A 17,861-nucleotide genomic window follows, 5' to 3' on the forward strand; every position below is an offset into this window, starting at 1 on the left:
TCGACACCCCGCCCAGAAGCATTCACTCCCTCCACCACCGATGAACAGTGGCAGCAGTGTGTACCATCTACAAGATGCACTGCAGAAACTCACCAAGGCTCATTAGACAGCACCTTCCAAACCCATGACCACTACCACCTAGAAGGACAAGGGCAGCAGATAGATGGGAACACCACCTGCAAGTTCCCCTCCAAGCCACTCACCATCCTGACTTGGAAATATATCGTCATTCCTTCACTGTCGCTGGGTCAAAGTCCTGGAACTCCCTCCCTAACAGCACTGTGGGTGTACCTACACCACATGGACCGCAGCAGTTGAAGGAGATGGGTCACCACCACCCCTTCAGGGGCAATTAGGGGCGGGGCAATAAATGCTGGCTTAGCCAGCAATTCCCATATCCCACGAACGAATAAAAAAACCTTGAGCAATACTTCAAGGTTGACATTCTGACGCAGTAGTGAGGGGATGCTGTCAGAAGTGTCATCTTTCAGATGAGATGTTGAATTGAGACCCTGTCTTCTCTCTGTGGTGGGTGTAAGAGATGCCATGGCTCTGTTTCAGAGAGGAGCAGGGGAGGTCTTCTTGGTGTCCAGGCCAATATTTATCTTTGTTATACCTCTGTCTCAGGCATACAAATAGTCGTTTGGTAGTACAGAACTTGAGTATTGCTGAAAAAAGAGACATGTCGAAGCTTGCCAACCAATCAGCACTCTCTTCACATACAGTATAAATTGTTGTTTTCCCCTTATATTGGTATTCATATGGAGTGTCCTGATGAGTGCAAGACGAAAAGCTGCAACACATCTCTTTTTTCAGCAATGCCCAATATTTATCGTTCAATCAACATCTAAAAAACATGTTATTTGCTCATTGGTTGTCTCATTTTCTATATTAAAATGGTGATTACTTTTTCAAAAGTAGTTCATTGGCAGGGTACTTTGTGATGTCCTGTGGTCATGAAAGGCGTTATATAAATGCAAGTCATTCTTTCCTGCATCTAATCCCTGATGTATAAGTGTTTCATACTGATACCACATGACAATACTGGTCCTCTTTCAATTTTACAAGCATAAATATTCACAAAGATAAGTTGAGTAGTACAAAATTCTAATTCTGGGCAATTAGTCTTTACTCCAACATGTAATTGGCAATGTCCCGGAATGCACTGGTGGAGACTCTTACTTGTCAAGAACTCTTTGCGAATTTTAAAAGTGTCAACGATTGGTGAGATGATCCCTTCCATGGTTCCCATCATGCTGCCCAATCCCAGGTTAATGAGCATCAGGAAGAAGAGTACGGACCAGAAAGGAGAGGCCGGGAAATGGGTCATTGCCTCTGTGAAGGCAATAAACGCTAAGCCTGTGCCCTGTACTGACTGCAAGAGATCAAAAGAATGGCAGAAATTTAAAAATCATTATTGCAGCCAGTTACTAAATGACATGTTAATATCAGAGCATTATCAATCAAATATTAAAAACCTAGTCAAAGTTTCCACTTTGGGCACAAATTGTGTTCGTTTACAAAATGACTTTTTTTTTAACTGAAGTTTCTGCTCAAAACCTATTTGCATGTTACTAAACAGAACCTCTTTAAAGAACCAGCAAAACTGGCAACATTTTAGAATTTTTATTTATTTTAATTGTGTTAAATATTTCTTCTCAATATATCTAAACCAGGCTTGTCCAACCATTTCAACTTCTGTCTTGGTCAAGAGGCCGATGAACAAATTTTGGAAAGATAGGATTTGGCACAACATTAAATGCGAATTTTAAAATAAAGTTGAGGTATGAAGAAAAGAACTTGCTGAGCAAAAAAAAAAAGCGCAATATTAAAGCACTAAATTAATAATTTTATAAAATGAGTAGTTAATAAAGATGACCATTAGAGGGTGAGTGTGTCTGTGTCTGGCTCACTCCCAATCTCAGGGTGCTCACTCACTCATCCTCACCCACTGTGTGAGCAAATGAGAGTGTGTGTGTGTGTGTTGGTGTGTTGAGAGGAGGGTGAGTGAGAAACCCGAGACTGGAGGTGAACCAGACACGGAACTAATTTTTCCTTTTCAGTATGGCAACTTTCTCCACTTTTAAATTTACTGCAACAATTTATTTTAATATTCCATTGTTTAAAACCATAAATGTACAAAAGGTAAAAGCTCTCCTCACAGCCCATTAGAATCAGTGATATTAGTGGAAACAACAGGGCATTGTATAAATCATAATTAATCTTAACCCTTCCCATCAGGCAAATTAAGAAGAGTAAAATAGAATATCAGTAACAATCCATATCAAAGATTCATTCTTCATCTTCACCTCACTCTTCATCCTCAGTTGCCTCATTGTTTCCACATTCCACTAATGGATTCCCATAGACTCACCTTATTCAACTCATCCTCCAGCTGACACGTGTCCAACCCGAGTTCACTGAAATGATCTTCCTTTACTGTCTTTATGACACTGTACATCTCCGAGTAATCAGAAGCTGTGAGATGCGAGAAGTTGATGTGCGGTGGAATCAGATCATGGCTCAGGACTTTGGAATTCAGGTATCCAATAATCTTTTCAGAATTTCTGCCAACAGATAAATAGAAAAAGATCCAAACCATATCTTGTGGGGTCAAACACAGGTCAGTGACGAGACAAGGCATTGGTGAAGAGCACTGTCCGTGTCTCACTCTCAAACATCAGTAAGATACCCAACCACGTGAAGTCAATCACAATAGAATCAATTTTATAATATACCACACTTCAACCACATCTCCTAAGTGCAACCAATCAGATCTCAGAGAGCATGATCCCTTTAACCAAGAACACAATATAAGACCAGAACTAGGGGACACAGTTTAAAAGTAAGGGGTCTCCATTTAAGATGGAGATGAGAATTTTTTTCTTTCAAAGGGTCATGAATCGTTGGAACTCCCTTCCTGAAGAGAGTGGGTTGGCAGGGCAATGAATATTTTTTAAGGCAGAGGGAGATAAATTCTTGATTAACAAGGGGGTGAAAGGTTATAGGGAGGAGGGGAATGTGGAGTTGAGACCACAATCAGATCAGCCTCTGATTTTATTGAATAGTGGAGCAGGCTCGAGGGGCCGAGCAGCTTACTCCTGCTCCAAATTCGTATTTAACACAAGAAATAAGACCACACGGCCTGTTGAACATGCTCCACCATTCAATATGATTATGGCTGAACTTGTGCTTCAAGTCCAATTTCCCCCCTGCTCCCCATATCCCTTAATTCCCTGCAAGGCTGAAAATCTGTCTATCCCAGCCTTGAATCAGTGATGGAGCACCCACAACCCTCTCAGGTAGGGAATTCCAAAGATTCACATCCCCTTGAGTGAAATAATTTCCCCTCATCCCAGTCCAAAATGATTGGCCCTTTATCCTGAGACTGCACCCTCGTGTTTTAAATTACCCAACCAGCGGAAACAATCTCTCAGCATCCACCCTATCAAACCCCTTCAGAATCTTACACATTTCATTGAGATTGCCCCTCATTCCTCTAAACTCCAAGGAATATAGGTCCAATTTACTCAGCCTTTCATCCGAGGACAATCCCCTCATCCAGGGACCAATTCAGTGAATCGTTGCTGTACTGCCTCCGATACAATAAAGGCCAATATGCCAGTTGCCTTCCGAATTGCTTGCTGCACTTTTTTTATTCATTCATGGGATGTGGGCTTTGCTGGCTGGGCCAGCATTTATTGCCCATCCCTAGTTGCCCTTGAGAAGGTGGTGGTGAGCTGCCTTCTTGAGCCGCTGCAGTTCATGTGGTGTAGGCACACCCACAGTGCTGTTAGGAAGGGAGTTCCAGGATTTTGACCCAGCGACAATGAAGGAACATTTCCAAGTCAGGGTGATCAGTGGCTTGGAGGGGAACTTACAGGTGGTGGTGTTCCCATCTATCTGCTGCCCTTGTCCTTCTAGATGGTAGTGGTCGTGGAGTTGGAAGGTGCTATCTAAGGAGCCTTGTTGAATTCCTGCAGTGCATCTTGTAGATGGTACACACTGCTGCTACTGTGCATCGATGGTGGAGGGAGTGAATGTTTGTGGATGTGGTGCCAATCAAGTGGGGCTGCTTTGTCCTGGATGGTGTCCAGCTTCTTCAATGTTGTGGCAGCTGCACTCATCTAGGCAAGTGGTGAGTATTCCATCACACTCCTGACTTGTGCCTTGTACATGGTGGACAGGCTTTGGGGAGTCAGGAGATGGGTTACTCGTCGCATGATTCCTAGCCTCTGACCTGCTCTTGCAGCCACAGTGTTCATATGGATAGTCCAGTTCAGTTTCTGGTCAATGGTAGTTCCCAGGATGTTGATAGTGGGGGAGTCAGTGATGGTAATGCCACTGAACATCAAGGGCCGATGGTTGGGTTCTCTCTTTTTGGAGATGGTCATTGCCTGATGCTTGTGTGGGGCGAATGTTATTTGTCACTTGTCAGCCCAAGCCTGGATATTGTCCAGGTATTGTTGCATGTGGACATGGACTGCTTTGGTATCTGAGGAGTCGCGAATGGTGCTGAACATTGTGCAATCATCAGCAAACATCCCCACTTCTGACCTTATGATAGAGAGGTCATTGATAAAGCAGCTGAAGATGGTTGGGCTGAGGACACTACCCTGAGGAACTCCTGCAGTGATGTCCTGGAGTTGAGATGACTGACTTCCAACAACCACAACCATCTTTGTGCTAGGTATCACTGCAACCAGTAGGGAGTTTTCCCCCTGATTCCCATTGATTCCAGTTTTGCTAGGGCTCCTTGATGCCACACTCTGTCAAATGCTGCCTTGATGTCAAGGGCAGTCACTGTCACCTCATCTCATCTCATCTCAAGAGTTCAGCTCTTTTGTCCACGTTTGAACCAAGGCTGTAATGAGGTCAGGAGCTGAGTGGCCCTGACAGAACCAAAACTGGACATCAGTAAGCAGGTTATTGCTAAGCATGTGCCACTTGATAGCACTGTTGATGATCCCTTCCATTACTTTACTGATGATTGAAAGTAGACTGATGGGACAGTAATTGGCTGGGTTGGATTTGTTCTGCTTTTTGTGTACAGGACATACCTGGGCAATTTTCCACATAGCCGGGTAGATGCCAGTGTTCTAGCTGTACTGGAACAGCTTGTCTAAGGGCGGGCAAGTTCTGGAGCACAAGTCTTCAGTGCTATTGCCGGAATATTGTCAGGATCCATAGCCTTTGCAGTATCCAGTGCCTTCAGCCATTTCTTGATATCACATGAAGTGAATCGAATTGGCTGAAGACTGGCATTTGTGATGCTGGGGACCTCCAGAGATGGCCGAGATGGATCACCCAGTTGGCACTTCTGGCTGAAGATTGTCGCAAATGCTTCAGCCTTATCTTTTGTACTGATGTGCTGGGCTCCCCCATCATTGAGGATGGGGATATTTGTGGAGCCTCCTCCTCCAGTGAGTTGTTTAATTGTCCACCACCATTCACCAATGGTCGGACGGCAGAGCTTAGATCTGATCCGTTGCTTGTGGGATCACTTAGCTCTGATTACCACTTGCTCCTTAGGCTGTTTGGCACACAAGGAGTCCTGTGCTATAGCTTCACCAGGTTGGCACCTCATTTTTAGGTATGCCTGGTGCTGCTCCTGGTATGCCCTGCTGCATACTTCAGGATTCAGGGTTGATTCCCCTGGCTTGATGGTAATGGTAGAGTGGGGGATATGTCGGGCCATGAGGTTACAGATTGTGTTCAAGTACAATTCTGCAGCTGCTGATGGTCCACAGCACCTCATGAATGCCCAGTCTGTTCGAAATCTATCACATTCAGTATGGTGGTAGTGCCACACAACACAATGGAGGGTATCCTCAATGTGAAGGCGGGACTTCATCTCCACAATGATTGTGGTCGCTCCTACCAATACTGTCATGGACAGATGTATCTGAGGCTTTGTAGTGGTTTGATGCAACTGAGCGGCTTGCTAGGCCATTTCAGAGGGCATTTTAAGAGTCACATGTAGGCCAGACCAGGTAAAGACGACAGATTTCCTTCCCTAAAAGGACATTAGTAAACCAGATGGGTTTTTACAATGATTGCATGGTCATCATTAGACTTTTAATTCCAGGTTTTTGAATTCCACCATTTACCTTGGCAGGACTTGAAACCAGGTCCCTAGAGCATTACCCTGGGTCTCTGGACTAGTCCAGTGACAATACCACTATGCCATCGCCTCCCCTGCATACTAATTTTGTGTTCCTTGTACAAGCACACCCAGTCTCCTTGAGCATCACCACTTACAAGTTTCTCACCTTTTAAAAATTACTCTGCTTTTCTATTCTACAACCAAAGTGAATAACTTCACACTTCCCTACATTATAATCCATCTGCTATCTTGTTGCCCACTCACTTAACCTGCCTATATCTCTTTGCAGCCTCAGTGTCCTCCCCACAGCTTACCTTCCCAACTAGCTTGGTACCATCAAACTGTGATACATTACTCTCTCTCCCTTCAGCTAGGTCATTAATATAGATTATATATAGCTGACGCCCCAGCACTGATCCTTGTGGCACTCCACTTAGCAGAACTGGAATCAATGGGAATTAGCGGGAAAACTCTCCACTGGTTGGAGTCATACCTAGCACGAAGCAAGATGGTTATGGTTGTTGGAGGTCAGTCATCTCAGCTCCAAGACATCACTGCAGGAGTTCCTCAGGGTAGTGTACTCAGCCCAACTATCTTCAGCTGCTTCACCAATGAACTTCCTTCCATCATAAGGTCAGAAGTGGGGATGTTGGCTGATGATTGCACAATGTTCAGCACCATTCGCAACTCCTCAGATACTGAAGCAGTCTATGTCCAAATGCAGCAAGACCTGGACAACAGTCAATCTTGGACTGACAAGTGGCAAGTAACATTTGCACTACACAAGTGTCAGCCATCTCAACAAGAGAGAATCTAACCACCCACCCTTGACATTCAATGGCATTACCACTGCTGAATCCCCCACTATCAACAACACGGGGGTTACCATTCACCAGAAGCTGAACTGGACTAGCTATACAAATACAGTGGCAGCAAGAGCAGGTTGAGGCTAGGAATCCTGCAACAAATAACTCACCTCCTGACTCCCCAAAGCCTGTCCACCATCTACAAGGCACAAGTCAGGAGTTTGATGGAATACTCCCCACTTATCTGGATGAGTGCAGCTGCCATAACACTCAAGAAGCTGGACGCCATCCAGGACAAAGCAGCCCCGCTTGTTGGCACCACATCCACAAACATTCATTTCCTCCAGCACCGACACACAGTAGCAGCAGTGTGCGCCATCACAAGATGCACTGCAGGAATTCACCAGGGCTTCTTCAACAGCACCTTCCAAACCCACGACCACTACCATCTAGAAGGACAAGGGCAGCAGATAGATGGGAACATGCCAGCTGGAAGTTCCCCTCCAAGTCACTCACCATCCTGAATTGGAAATATATCACCGTTCCTTCACTGTCGCTGGGTCAAAATCCTGGAACTCCTTTCCTAACAGCACTGTGGGTGTACCGACACCACATGGACTGCAGCAGTTCAAGAAGGCAGCTCACCACTGCCTTCTCAAGGGCAACTAGGGATGGGCAATAAATGCTGGCCTAGTCAGCGAAGCCCACATCCCGTGAATGAATAAAAAACTCTCCCCTATTCACTGCCTGCTAACTTGAAAATGCCCCATTTATGCCCATTTATTGTCCCCTGACTGTTGACCGTTCCTCTATCCATGCTAACATATTACCCCTAACTCCATGAGCCCTTCTCATCCATATTAATTGATCAGAACAATTACTGGGGTTTAATTGGTTTCTGGTTTTGAGCTCTGATGAGTTGAAAGATGCTGGAATCTGATGAGTACAAGTTCTGAGGTGCGATTGGTTGAAGAAACTCCACAATGTTGCTCACTGCACTCAGAGACACAAAACGTTTAATAATATAAACAGGAAGATTTGATCTGTGTTCACATTTACAAATTTGACTACACCTAAAGCAAAGAAAAATCTTCAACAAAATGGATTTGATTGGTTACTGTGTTGTTTATAATGGCAGACATCACAAGAGTTATAAGAAATGTGAAATGACAATAGATTTACCTAGAACTCCCTCCCTAACAGCACTGTGGCTGTACCTACACCACATGGACTGCAGCGGTTCAAGAAGGCAGCTCGCCACCACCTTCTCAAGGGCAACTAGGGACAGGCAATAAATGCTGGCCCAGCCAATGACACTCACATCCCGTGAATGAATAGAAAACAAATATCATGATGCTGGGGTTGAAAGTGAGAAAGATAGTTGGGAAGAGTCCAGAAAGATTTACTCTGCATCTCTCCTTCTCCTGGGCCTGAATTTTCAGTTCGGTGGGTGGATGGGCACAATCGGTGGGCCCAGGATCGGCCAGGAAATGGACTACCGACCGCGATTGGCCCCCGACCATGGCCAATTAACGGCCAGCTAGCATGTAACGCACGCTGGAAAGCTCAGCACTGCTGGGGTGGAGGTGGGAAGAGGGCAGGTGAAGATGACGTCAACACGGGCGGGGACCAGCGCTGACAGAAAGCTCCCTGGAGGCAGGGAGTTGCCTCAGGGAGCTGGGGAGCTGAAAAAGCAAAAATAAGGGTTTCAAAAACTGAAAAAAAATGTCTATGTCCATCAGTCACCTAAAAATTTAACAAACGAAAATGCTGTCCACAGAAATTGATTTATATTTTATTTCATTGCTGAAATCTCATCCTGCCCTTGGACAAGGCTTGATGAAAAATGCAAAGGCCACCTGGCCAATTCGCCTGTCCACCAACCGTAAAGTTGGACAGGCAATGAAAAATCAGAGTCAATTGTGCCATTTAGGAGTACTTGAGATTAATAATGACCAAGAGTGAGTGCACAACTCAAACCTCTCATGAATTATTGTAATAAGCTTAGAAGGTGCAAGAGAAAGGAATGGAAGATAGATTCCTGAACATCAGAATTTTTAGGGTAGAAAGATGTTATTCAACACAAAGAGTCCATCCCTCATTGGCTGATGATGGTCTAACCATGGTTGAGCAGTCAGATTCCTTTTTTCTGTAACTCCAGTGTCATCAATTTGCAAAGATTTATTCTTTTCAGTAATTGTAGTGAAGTCATTAATACCCTCTAAAGAACTGCAATAAAATACAGTCACATCAAGAGAAACTCAGGCTTTTGTTGCCAGTATAGTGCTACTCACACTGGCTTTTCAATCTGTCAATCTGAACACTTGCTCCACCAGTAAACATTTGGAAATTCTCAATGATCATAGCTGTGTTTATGCTGTACTTACATCACAGCCCCCAACCACACCTCCATCCCCAAACTGACCTTGAACCCACTTGTATATTGCCTGCCCTCACTCCTCATGCCCACGTCACTAACGGGTTCTCATGGGAATACATGTGATTCGCACCAGGTCAGAAAGCTCTGGACATCATCATTGTTCTAGGTTTTCATTCTGTTCTTCTATGCACAGACTATTCAGTAAAATTCTGACAAACTTACGTTATGACACATTTCTCATTCATCACATTAGCTTTGAATCCCAGGACTGCAAACACCACGAGTGTCGCCAGGACAGAGGTGAAGAAATTAATGAAAGCGACCAGGGCTGCATCAAAGTGACAGTTGTTGTCTTTCTTGTTGTAACTCGAGAATGCGATGACTCCCCCAAAGCCAAGGCCGAGAGCGAAGAAGACTTGTGTCGCAGCTTCCCTCCATACCTGGGATTCCATCATCTTCTCCAGCTGTTAGAAAAACAAAACCAACAACATCCAGAATGGGCAGCTTCAGGTAAAAACAAGGCAGCCTCACTCTCCATGGCAATGGGTAAGGTCAGGGCCTGCAACCAGATAGGTCAAAGTTGCAGGTTCACTTGGTGCTGAGTTAACTGATCTTAGTAAGATAGCAGCTTGGACTTTACGACTAGTCAAAGCAGGAAAGGGGAGATGACTGCACGGGGTCCCTGAACTGAATGCCCATTCATTGACCCACGTGGGAAAGTGTTTGCACATTGTCCAGCTCCACATGGTGAAACCTATGAGAGGTCAGGAAACATGTTCCAGTTTGTTTCAAATTGATCCAGGAGAGAACAGATGCAAAAAGGAGAAAATATTCCAAAGAAATTAAACTATACAGGGCATTGACTTCACCCGGGTGCACCAGCCAGTCCCACGCAAGGGGCAGGATCTTTTGCTCTCACTGGTGGTGAGTTTGGAGGTGGGAAGGGGGATGTAATCAGGTAGGATGGTGGCCGACCGGAATCCCACTGCCTTCCCGTCTCCGCCCGAATTATGTTCTGCTCGAACTTTCCATCCCACTGCCAATTGAGGCCAATAAGTGACAATTAATGACCACTTAAGGGCTTCAGCCTGCCACCACTGATACTAAGCCAACGGCAGACAGGCCTGTCACCATGCAGCATGCAAGACACGCAAACCTGTGCAGGCTGCTTGTCACCCCTGGGGTATGCTGGAGGGGTGGGGGTGGGGGTAGGGGTTGGGGGGAGGGGGAGAGGGGGTGTGGAGGGCGCTGCGGGAATTCCCTTAATCAAAGGCATTCAGTACTTCATCGGGGGACTGGACCTTGGAAAAGAGGGACATGCTGAGAGCCACCCTCTGCCCTTGCTGCTGATGCCCCCACGCCTCTCTCACCATCACTCCCTCCGCCATATTACTCACCTGTGGCCTGGTCACTCCACGATCCTGGGGCGCCAGTTGCCGGTCCTTCCGGCAGCAACCACGAGTTCCCCTCTGGTGCTGCTGAGCACAAGAGCTGCTGACCGCTGACTGGCGAGTTCTTCTGCACCCGGGGTCTTGATTTTAGGGGAAGGCCCACCGCTGGCCTCGCTACTGCCTGATTGGTGCGTGGGTCGGTGGGCTTTTCGGAAAAAGGGCAGCGCGGCTCTCTCGCCAGCACCAGTGTGGCTCTGTCGCCAGCGTGGCTTTGTTGCCAGCGCAGCTCTCTCGCCAGCGCGGCGCTGTCGCCAGCGCCCCAGCAGGCGGGACTCCTGGTGCGTCAACAAGATTCTGCCCAAGGAGTCAATCCCATAGCAGGACCCAATCCGGCCGTTGTTAACTTCAATTTAGTTACCCAAATCTGAACCCCTTCACTCATTGCTGCTACAGAAATTAATACAATTCCCTTTTTAAAGAATCAATTTTACCAATACCAGAACCTTTTTTTAAAAAAAAATTATTCATGGGATGTGGGCGTCGCTGGCGAGACCAGCATCCTTAATCGCCCTTGAACAGAGAGGCTTGCTCGGCCATTTCAGAGGGCAGCTAAGAGTCAACCACATTGCTATGGGTCTGGAGTCACGTAGACCAGACTGGGTAAGGGCGGCAGATTTCCTTCCCTAAAGTACATTAGTGAACCATTACTGAGACTAGCTTTATATACCAGATTTATTTAATTAAATTTAAATTCCCACAGCTGTCATGGTGGGATTTAAACCCCTGTCCCCAGAGCATTAGACCAGGCCTCTGGGTTACTAGCCCAGTGACAATGCTACTGTACCTCAGCAACAAACAATTCTGAGAATGGAAAAAAAGTTATTTTTAAATTTAAACTTAGTTAAATTTACAAAATGATGAACTGAAAGGAATTTCTTCCCGTCACTGTCATCAGGACTGCCCAGCCCCCAGCCTCTCCCCCTTAGCCCAACCTCACCCACCTCGGGCAGCCTCTGACACCCCCAGCCTCCCCCTCCCGAACTCCCACCCTCCATCCCAGTCTCAGCTCCCCCCAACCGCCCATCCTGACCCTTCACCCAGTAATGCCCATTTACTTCCTAAAGTGAATTACAGACCATAATGTAAGAGCCAGAGTACCTTAGGAGTAAACATGTGAAGAATTCCATCAATCGAGCCTCTCAGGAGAAGGCTTCGAATCAGAAAACATATCAGAACGACATATGGAAATAGAGAACTGAAGTACATCACCTGAAAAGGGTTAAAAAAAATAAATATGGAATCGCATCTACTGAGTTACAGGCACAATTACCTTGATCACTGCGAACTACCAGAGGCATTATCAAAACAAAATTTCATTCAACACAAAAATACTGAGTTCATCCAGTTTCAGAATCTAAAATAAAAGCAAAATACTCCAAATTCTGGAATTCTGAAATAAAAACAGGAAGTGTTGGAAAAAGTCAGCAGGTCTAGCAGCATCTATGGAGAGAGAAACCATTTGTTGTTTCAGATCCAACATGTCAGCTTTTTCAGTTCCAAAGGAACCGGCTTGAGTTTTTCCAGAGCTTTGTTTTTATTTCAGAATTGGACTGCTGCACACAGAGCAAAGCTCCCTCTACACTGCCCCAATCAAACACCCTCAGGACAGATACAGCACAGGGTTAGATACAGAGTAAAGCTCCCTCTACACTGTCCCCATCAAACACTCTCAGGACAGGTACAGCACAGGGTTAGATACAGAGTAAAGCTTCCTCTACACTGTCCCCAACAAACACTCCCAGGAAAGGTACAGCACAGGGTTAGATACAGAGTAAATCTTCCTCCACCCTTTCCAAAGCAAACTAATGTACTTACTTTGCCTGATGACTGGATGCCTTTGATTGTACACAATCCTACGAGAAACCAGGCAGACAATAGACACAGAGTCATCTTCCAATTCAGGCCTCCTCCTTCATTAATGTTATTTGCGATATTCAGAGTTTCTCTGTACCAGAAGTAGGTTGTGGCTGAACTCTTTTCACATTCTGGCTCCACAACTGAAGTGAGACACATTCACAGTTAGTGTCATCATCAACTTTATTGAGATTATTTTATTGTCAAATGTTGGTGTGGCTCAGTTTGCGCAAATATATGCAGGCATAAAAACACAGAGTGCACTGGAGGGAGTATGTCTGCCATTGTGCAGCACTGGCGTCCATTAGCACTCAGTGGGATCCGGTCTGGCCGGAGAGACCCTGTGAACGCTGTTTGGTGGGGGGGGGGGTGCTCAATTGGGGGCAGGATAGGTGGGAGGGACAGAGACCCTGTTGGAGGGGGACAAACCCTGTTATTAGTAACACTTCTCTGGTTGATGTTAAGGAAGATGTTATAAGAACACCAAAAGGTCAAAGTACATCCAACTTCCGGGAAACCCTATCTCCTGTTTGTTCATTGACTGATTTTATTCTTTCATTTCTCATAAGAAACATGAGTTGACCAAGTGGCCTTGAATCAAGAGACTAACACATCTCCTCCCTCAAGCCACAGCTTCTTGTCACCACCTAAGTGCAGAAAGAAAGCAGCCTTGAAAATACAGAACATGGGGCACACTGTTCCTTCAAGATCTGTCCCCAAGCTCTGAGACAGCAAAGAGCACAGAGACATGAGAATCTCAAGTTCAGCAAAAATGAAACTGGATGAGGCTCTCCCTGCCAATGCAAGGCCTGACTCCCACTCTCATTTCGCTTTGGGCATCAGTGGCCAGTGATCAGGAAACCATAACAATGATTCAAATAATTTCACATGTTTTTACCTTAGACAAAACTATCCCATTGCTGCACCATTGATCCAAGCTCAATTAATCACACAGAGTGAGAGCCTAACCTGGAATCTCAACATGTACAAGAGGAGAAAGAAATGGAAGAGACAGGACTAAGGTCTATGGAATTACGTTAAAGGTTGGGAGCAAGCCCTCCCCTGAATCAAATATCTTACTTACTGGTAACAGTGCCATTGGTGATCAGAGGACACTCACTCCATGGGAGGGGAGATTGAAACGATTTAAAAAAATAAAAAATACTCCAACCAATGATGACATTGTAATAAAGTCCAACGAAGAAACAAACCTAGGGAGAGAGAACAGAAAGCTCTAACTGAGTAACAGACAGGGCATCAAGAATCAAGGAGGGAAGAAGAGCAAGGGAGAAGGGTTAACTGGGGGAAGGGAAGGAGGGAGGGGGAAAGCAAAAGGGAGAAGAGGGAGGGGTCATTGGGTTGGAGAGGGTTGTTAATGGTTGGTTGATTATGTGGTTAAAGATACACTGATGATGGGTATTGTTTGATTAAGAACTGAGAGCACATATAAGGAGAGTCTGCTGAGGCACTGAGGAGATAGTCAGTAGGCAGAGATCTGTAATGCTGCAGCCTACGAATAAACTTAAGACTGGAGTCTTGTTTCGTACTTCACCATCCAGCTTGGATCCATTAACAAAGGTGATGGCAGGAGGATATTAGGAAAAGAGGGAGCTGGAGAACATATGAACATATGAATTAGGAGCAGGAGTAGGCCACTCGGCCCCTCGAGCCTGCTCCGTCATTCAATAAGATCATGGCTGATCTGAATGTAAGCTCACCCCCACATTCCTGCCTACCCCCAATAACCTTTCACCCCCTTGTTAGTTAAGAATCTATCTGGCTCTGCCTTAAAAATATTCAAAAACCCTGCTTCCATCACCTTTTGAGGAAGAGAGTTCCAAAGACTCACAACCCTCAGAGATAAAAATTCTCCTCATCTCTCTTAAATGAGCAACTCCTTATTTTTAAACAGTGACCCCTAGTTCTCGATTCTCCCATCCTCTCCACATCCACCCTGTCAAGGCCCCTCAGGATCTTAAAGGTTTCCATTAAGTCGCCTCTTACTCTTCTAAATTCCAGTGGATACAAGCCTAACCTGTCCAACCTTTCCTCATAAGACAACCCACCCATTCCTAGTATTAGTCTAGTAAACCTTCTCTGAACTGCTTCTAATGCATTTACATCTTTCTTTAAATAAGGAAACCAGGACTGTACACAGCACTCCAGATGTGTTCTCACCAATGCCCTGTACAACTGAAGCATAGCCTCCCTACTTTTGTAATCCATTCCCCTCACAATAAATGATAACATTTTATGAGCTTTCCTAATTACTTGCAGTACCTGCATACTAACCTTTTGTGATTCATGCATTAGGACACCCAGATCCCTCTGAATCTCAGAGCTCTGCAATCTCTCAGCATTTACATTTTTTTTTTGTTCTTTTTTATTCTTCCTACCAAAATGGACAATTTCACATTTGCCAGATCTTTGCCCTCTCACTTAACCTATATCACTTTATAGCCTTCTTACGTCCTCTTCACAATTTAATTTCCAACCTATCTTTGTCTCGACAGCAAATTTAGCAACCATTCCTTCGCTCCCTTCATTCAAATTATTTATATAAATTGTAAAAAGTTGAGACTCCAGCACTGATCCCTGTGGCACACCACTCGTCTCATCCTGCCAACCAGAAAAATACACATTTATGCCAACTCTCCGCTTCCTGTTAGCTAACCAATCTCCTATCCATGCCAATATGTTACCCCCTGCACCATGAGCTTTTATTTCCTGCAATGACCTTTGATGTGGCGCTTTATCAAATGCCTTCTGGAAATCTAAGTACAGTACATTACCGGTTCCCCTTTATCCACAGCACATGTGATTCATTCAAAAATCTCCAATATATTGGGTAAACATGATTTCCCTTTTACGAAACCATGTTGACTCTGCCTGATTGCCTTGAATTTTTCTAAGTGCCCTGCTATAACATCTTTAATAATGGCTAACATTTTCCCTATGAAGTTGCTAGGCTAACTAGCCTGTAGTTTCCTGCTTTCTATCTCCCTCCCTTTTTGAATAAAGGAGTTACATTTGCTATTTTCCAATCTAATGGAATCTTCCCTGAATCTAGGGAATCTTGGAAAATTAAAACCAGTGCATCAACTATCTCACTAGCCACTTCTTTCAAGGCCTAAGGGTGAAGTCCATTTGGACCTGGGGATTTGTCATCAACCAGCCCCAACAATTTGCTCAATACCACTTCCTTTGTGGTTGCAAGTTTCCCAAGTTCCTCTCTCCTATTTCCTGATTTACAGCTATTTCGGGATGTTACTTGTGTCTGCTATAGTGAAGACCAAAGCAAAGTAACTGTTTAATTCATCTGCCATCTTCATACTTTCCAATATCAATTCCCCAGGTGCATTCTATATAGGACCAATGTTCACTTTGTTAATTCTTTTCTTATTTAAATATAGAAACTCTTACTATCCATCTTAATATTACTAGCCAGCTTTCTCCCATACTCTAATTTTTCCCTCCTTATTAACCTTTTTGTCATTCTTTGCTGTTCTTTATATTCTTTCCAATCCTCAGACCTGCCACTTGTCTTTGCATAATTATATGCTTTTTCTTTAAGTTTGATACTGTCTTTAACTTGTTTAGTTAACCACAGACGGTGGGCCCTCCCCTTGGAATCTTCCTTTCCCATTGGGATGTATATATTTTGTGTATTCTGAAATATCCCTTTAAATGTCTGCCACTTGAACTTATATTGACATATTCCTTAACCTCATTTGCCAGTTCACTTTAGCTAGCTCTGCTTTCGTGCCCTTATAATTGACCCTCTTTCAAGTTTAAAATACTTGTTTTGGACACACTTGTTTCTCCCTCAGAATGAATGTACAATTCAATCATATTATGATCGCTGCTATCTAGGGTTCTCTTCACTAGGAGGTTATCAATTAACCCTATCTCATTGCTCAACACCAGGTCTAGTATAGTCTGCTCTCTGGTTGGCTCTAGAATGTGCTGTTCTAAGAAACTATCCCAAAAACATTCTATGAAATCATCTACGCTACCTTTGCCCATCTGATTTTTCCAGCCTATGTTTAGATTAAAATCCTCCATGATTATTGCTGTAACTTTCTGCCAAGCTCCCATTATCTCTTCTTTCATACTCTGTCCTACCGTGTAGTTAAAATTAGAGAGCCTTACAACATGGTGGCAGCTCATGTACGAACCCAGAACTGAAGAAGCTAGTGATGGACCCAGAACCTGAAAAACTAACGGAACAGCATCCTGACCTGACTGGAGTGCGCCTGCACCCAAGACACAGCTGGAGGTCACCTAAAAAGAAGCTTCATTGCCGACATGGAGGCTGAAGGGCAGAAGAAAAACCCACTGTGCAGCTAAGGGGCTCTGCCAAAGCAGATGGAGGTCCATTGTGAATCCCCATCAATTGCAGAGTCAAGGGACCTAGAAGGATGGGCAAAAATTCATTTCTAAGGCTGAACTAGCGGTCAGAACATCGTGTGGTTTCAGGCCATTAATCAGCCAGAGCAGCCCATTTCTTAATTCACTGTGGCCGGCCCAGTCAGTGCCATAACACGTGGTGACCGAGCTCCGTTAAAAAAAAGCGTTAAAAACTCAACCAAAGCTGGAATGTCTTTTAATCGCACAAAATACTCAGAAAACATTCTAAAGGGCCCAAATCTTGGATTAAAAATTCGCTGCAAGAAATAGATCCCTTTGAGGTCGGGTTCACGCTCGCCATGGGGAGCTCGCCAAAACCTGATGAGCGCGTGGGAAGAAGCACTGATAAATGGTTACTGCAGCGCCATCTTTCACAGAGATACAAGGTTTAAAGCTGTACTCCCCTGTGCTGAAAGGCAGGCATAGATAACACATTAACCCTACCAGATCAATTTGGGTTGTTACAAGCACAGGCCAGGTGCAAAACTGGGGGCTTTGATGAAAAAGATTTAAGATACATGATAGCTTCAGAACTAGTTAAGAAGACAGAGGCTGAACAAGTGAATACCCTACTGTACTCTGTAGGTCTGACAGCTGAAGACATCATGGCGCGGCAAGAAATAAATGATAAGTTTGAAGATGAACTGAAATAGTTGTTTGGCAGTCAATGTGCCTGTTCAAACCACAGAAAATATCTCACCCACTCATGAAGCAGGTGCAGCAACGAGATGACCAAGATGGGGGTCACCTCCCCCGTTACTCAGCTGACCAAATGATGCTCTGGGATGGTCCCAGTTCCAAAGCCAAACGGGTCCATTTGCATCTGTGCCAACCTGACACAACTTAACAAGGCA

At 44.8% G+C, this 17,861-nt stretch overlaps 1 protein-coding gene across 1 annotated transcript in view; it reads right to left on the bottom strand.

Annotated features, from left to right (window-relative positions):
• Positions 1 to 17,861, bottom strand: part of slc6a17 (solute carrier family 6 member 17) — a 76,126-nt gene that overhangs the window by 18,842 nt on the left and 39,423 nt on the right. Inside the window, exons 3-8 of the mRNA XM_078546513.1 lie at positions 13,682 to 13,808; positions 12,559 to 12,740; positions 11,842 to 11,952; positions 9,515 to 9,756; positions 2,375 to 2,567; positions 1,183 to 1,375 (exon numbers count right to left, since the gene is read on the bottom strand). Coding sequence (XP_078402639.1) covers positions 1,183 to 1,375; positions 2,375 to 2,567; positions 9,515 to 9,756; positions 11,842 to 11,952; positions 12,559 to 12,740; positions 13,682 to 13,808 — 1,048 coding nt within the window. The remainder of the gene's footprint in view (positions 1 to 1,182; positions 1,376 to 2,374; positions 2,568 to 9,514; positions 9,757 to 11,841; positions 11,953 to 12,558; positions 12,741 to 13,681; positions 13,809 to 17,861) is intronic.

The sequence above is a fragment of the Cetorhinus maximus genome, chromosome 8 (assembly GCF_964194155.1).
Source record: "Cetorhinus maximus chromosome 8, sCetMax3.hap1.1, whole genome shotgun sequence".
Classification (NCBI taxonomy): domain Eukaryota; kingdom Metazoa; phylum Chordata; class Chondrichthyes; order Lamniformes; family Cetorhinidae; genus Cetorhinus; species Cetorhinus maximus.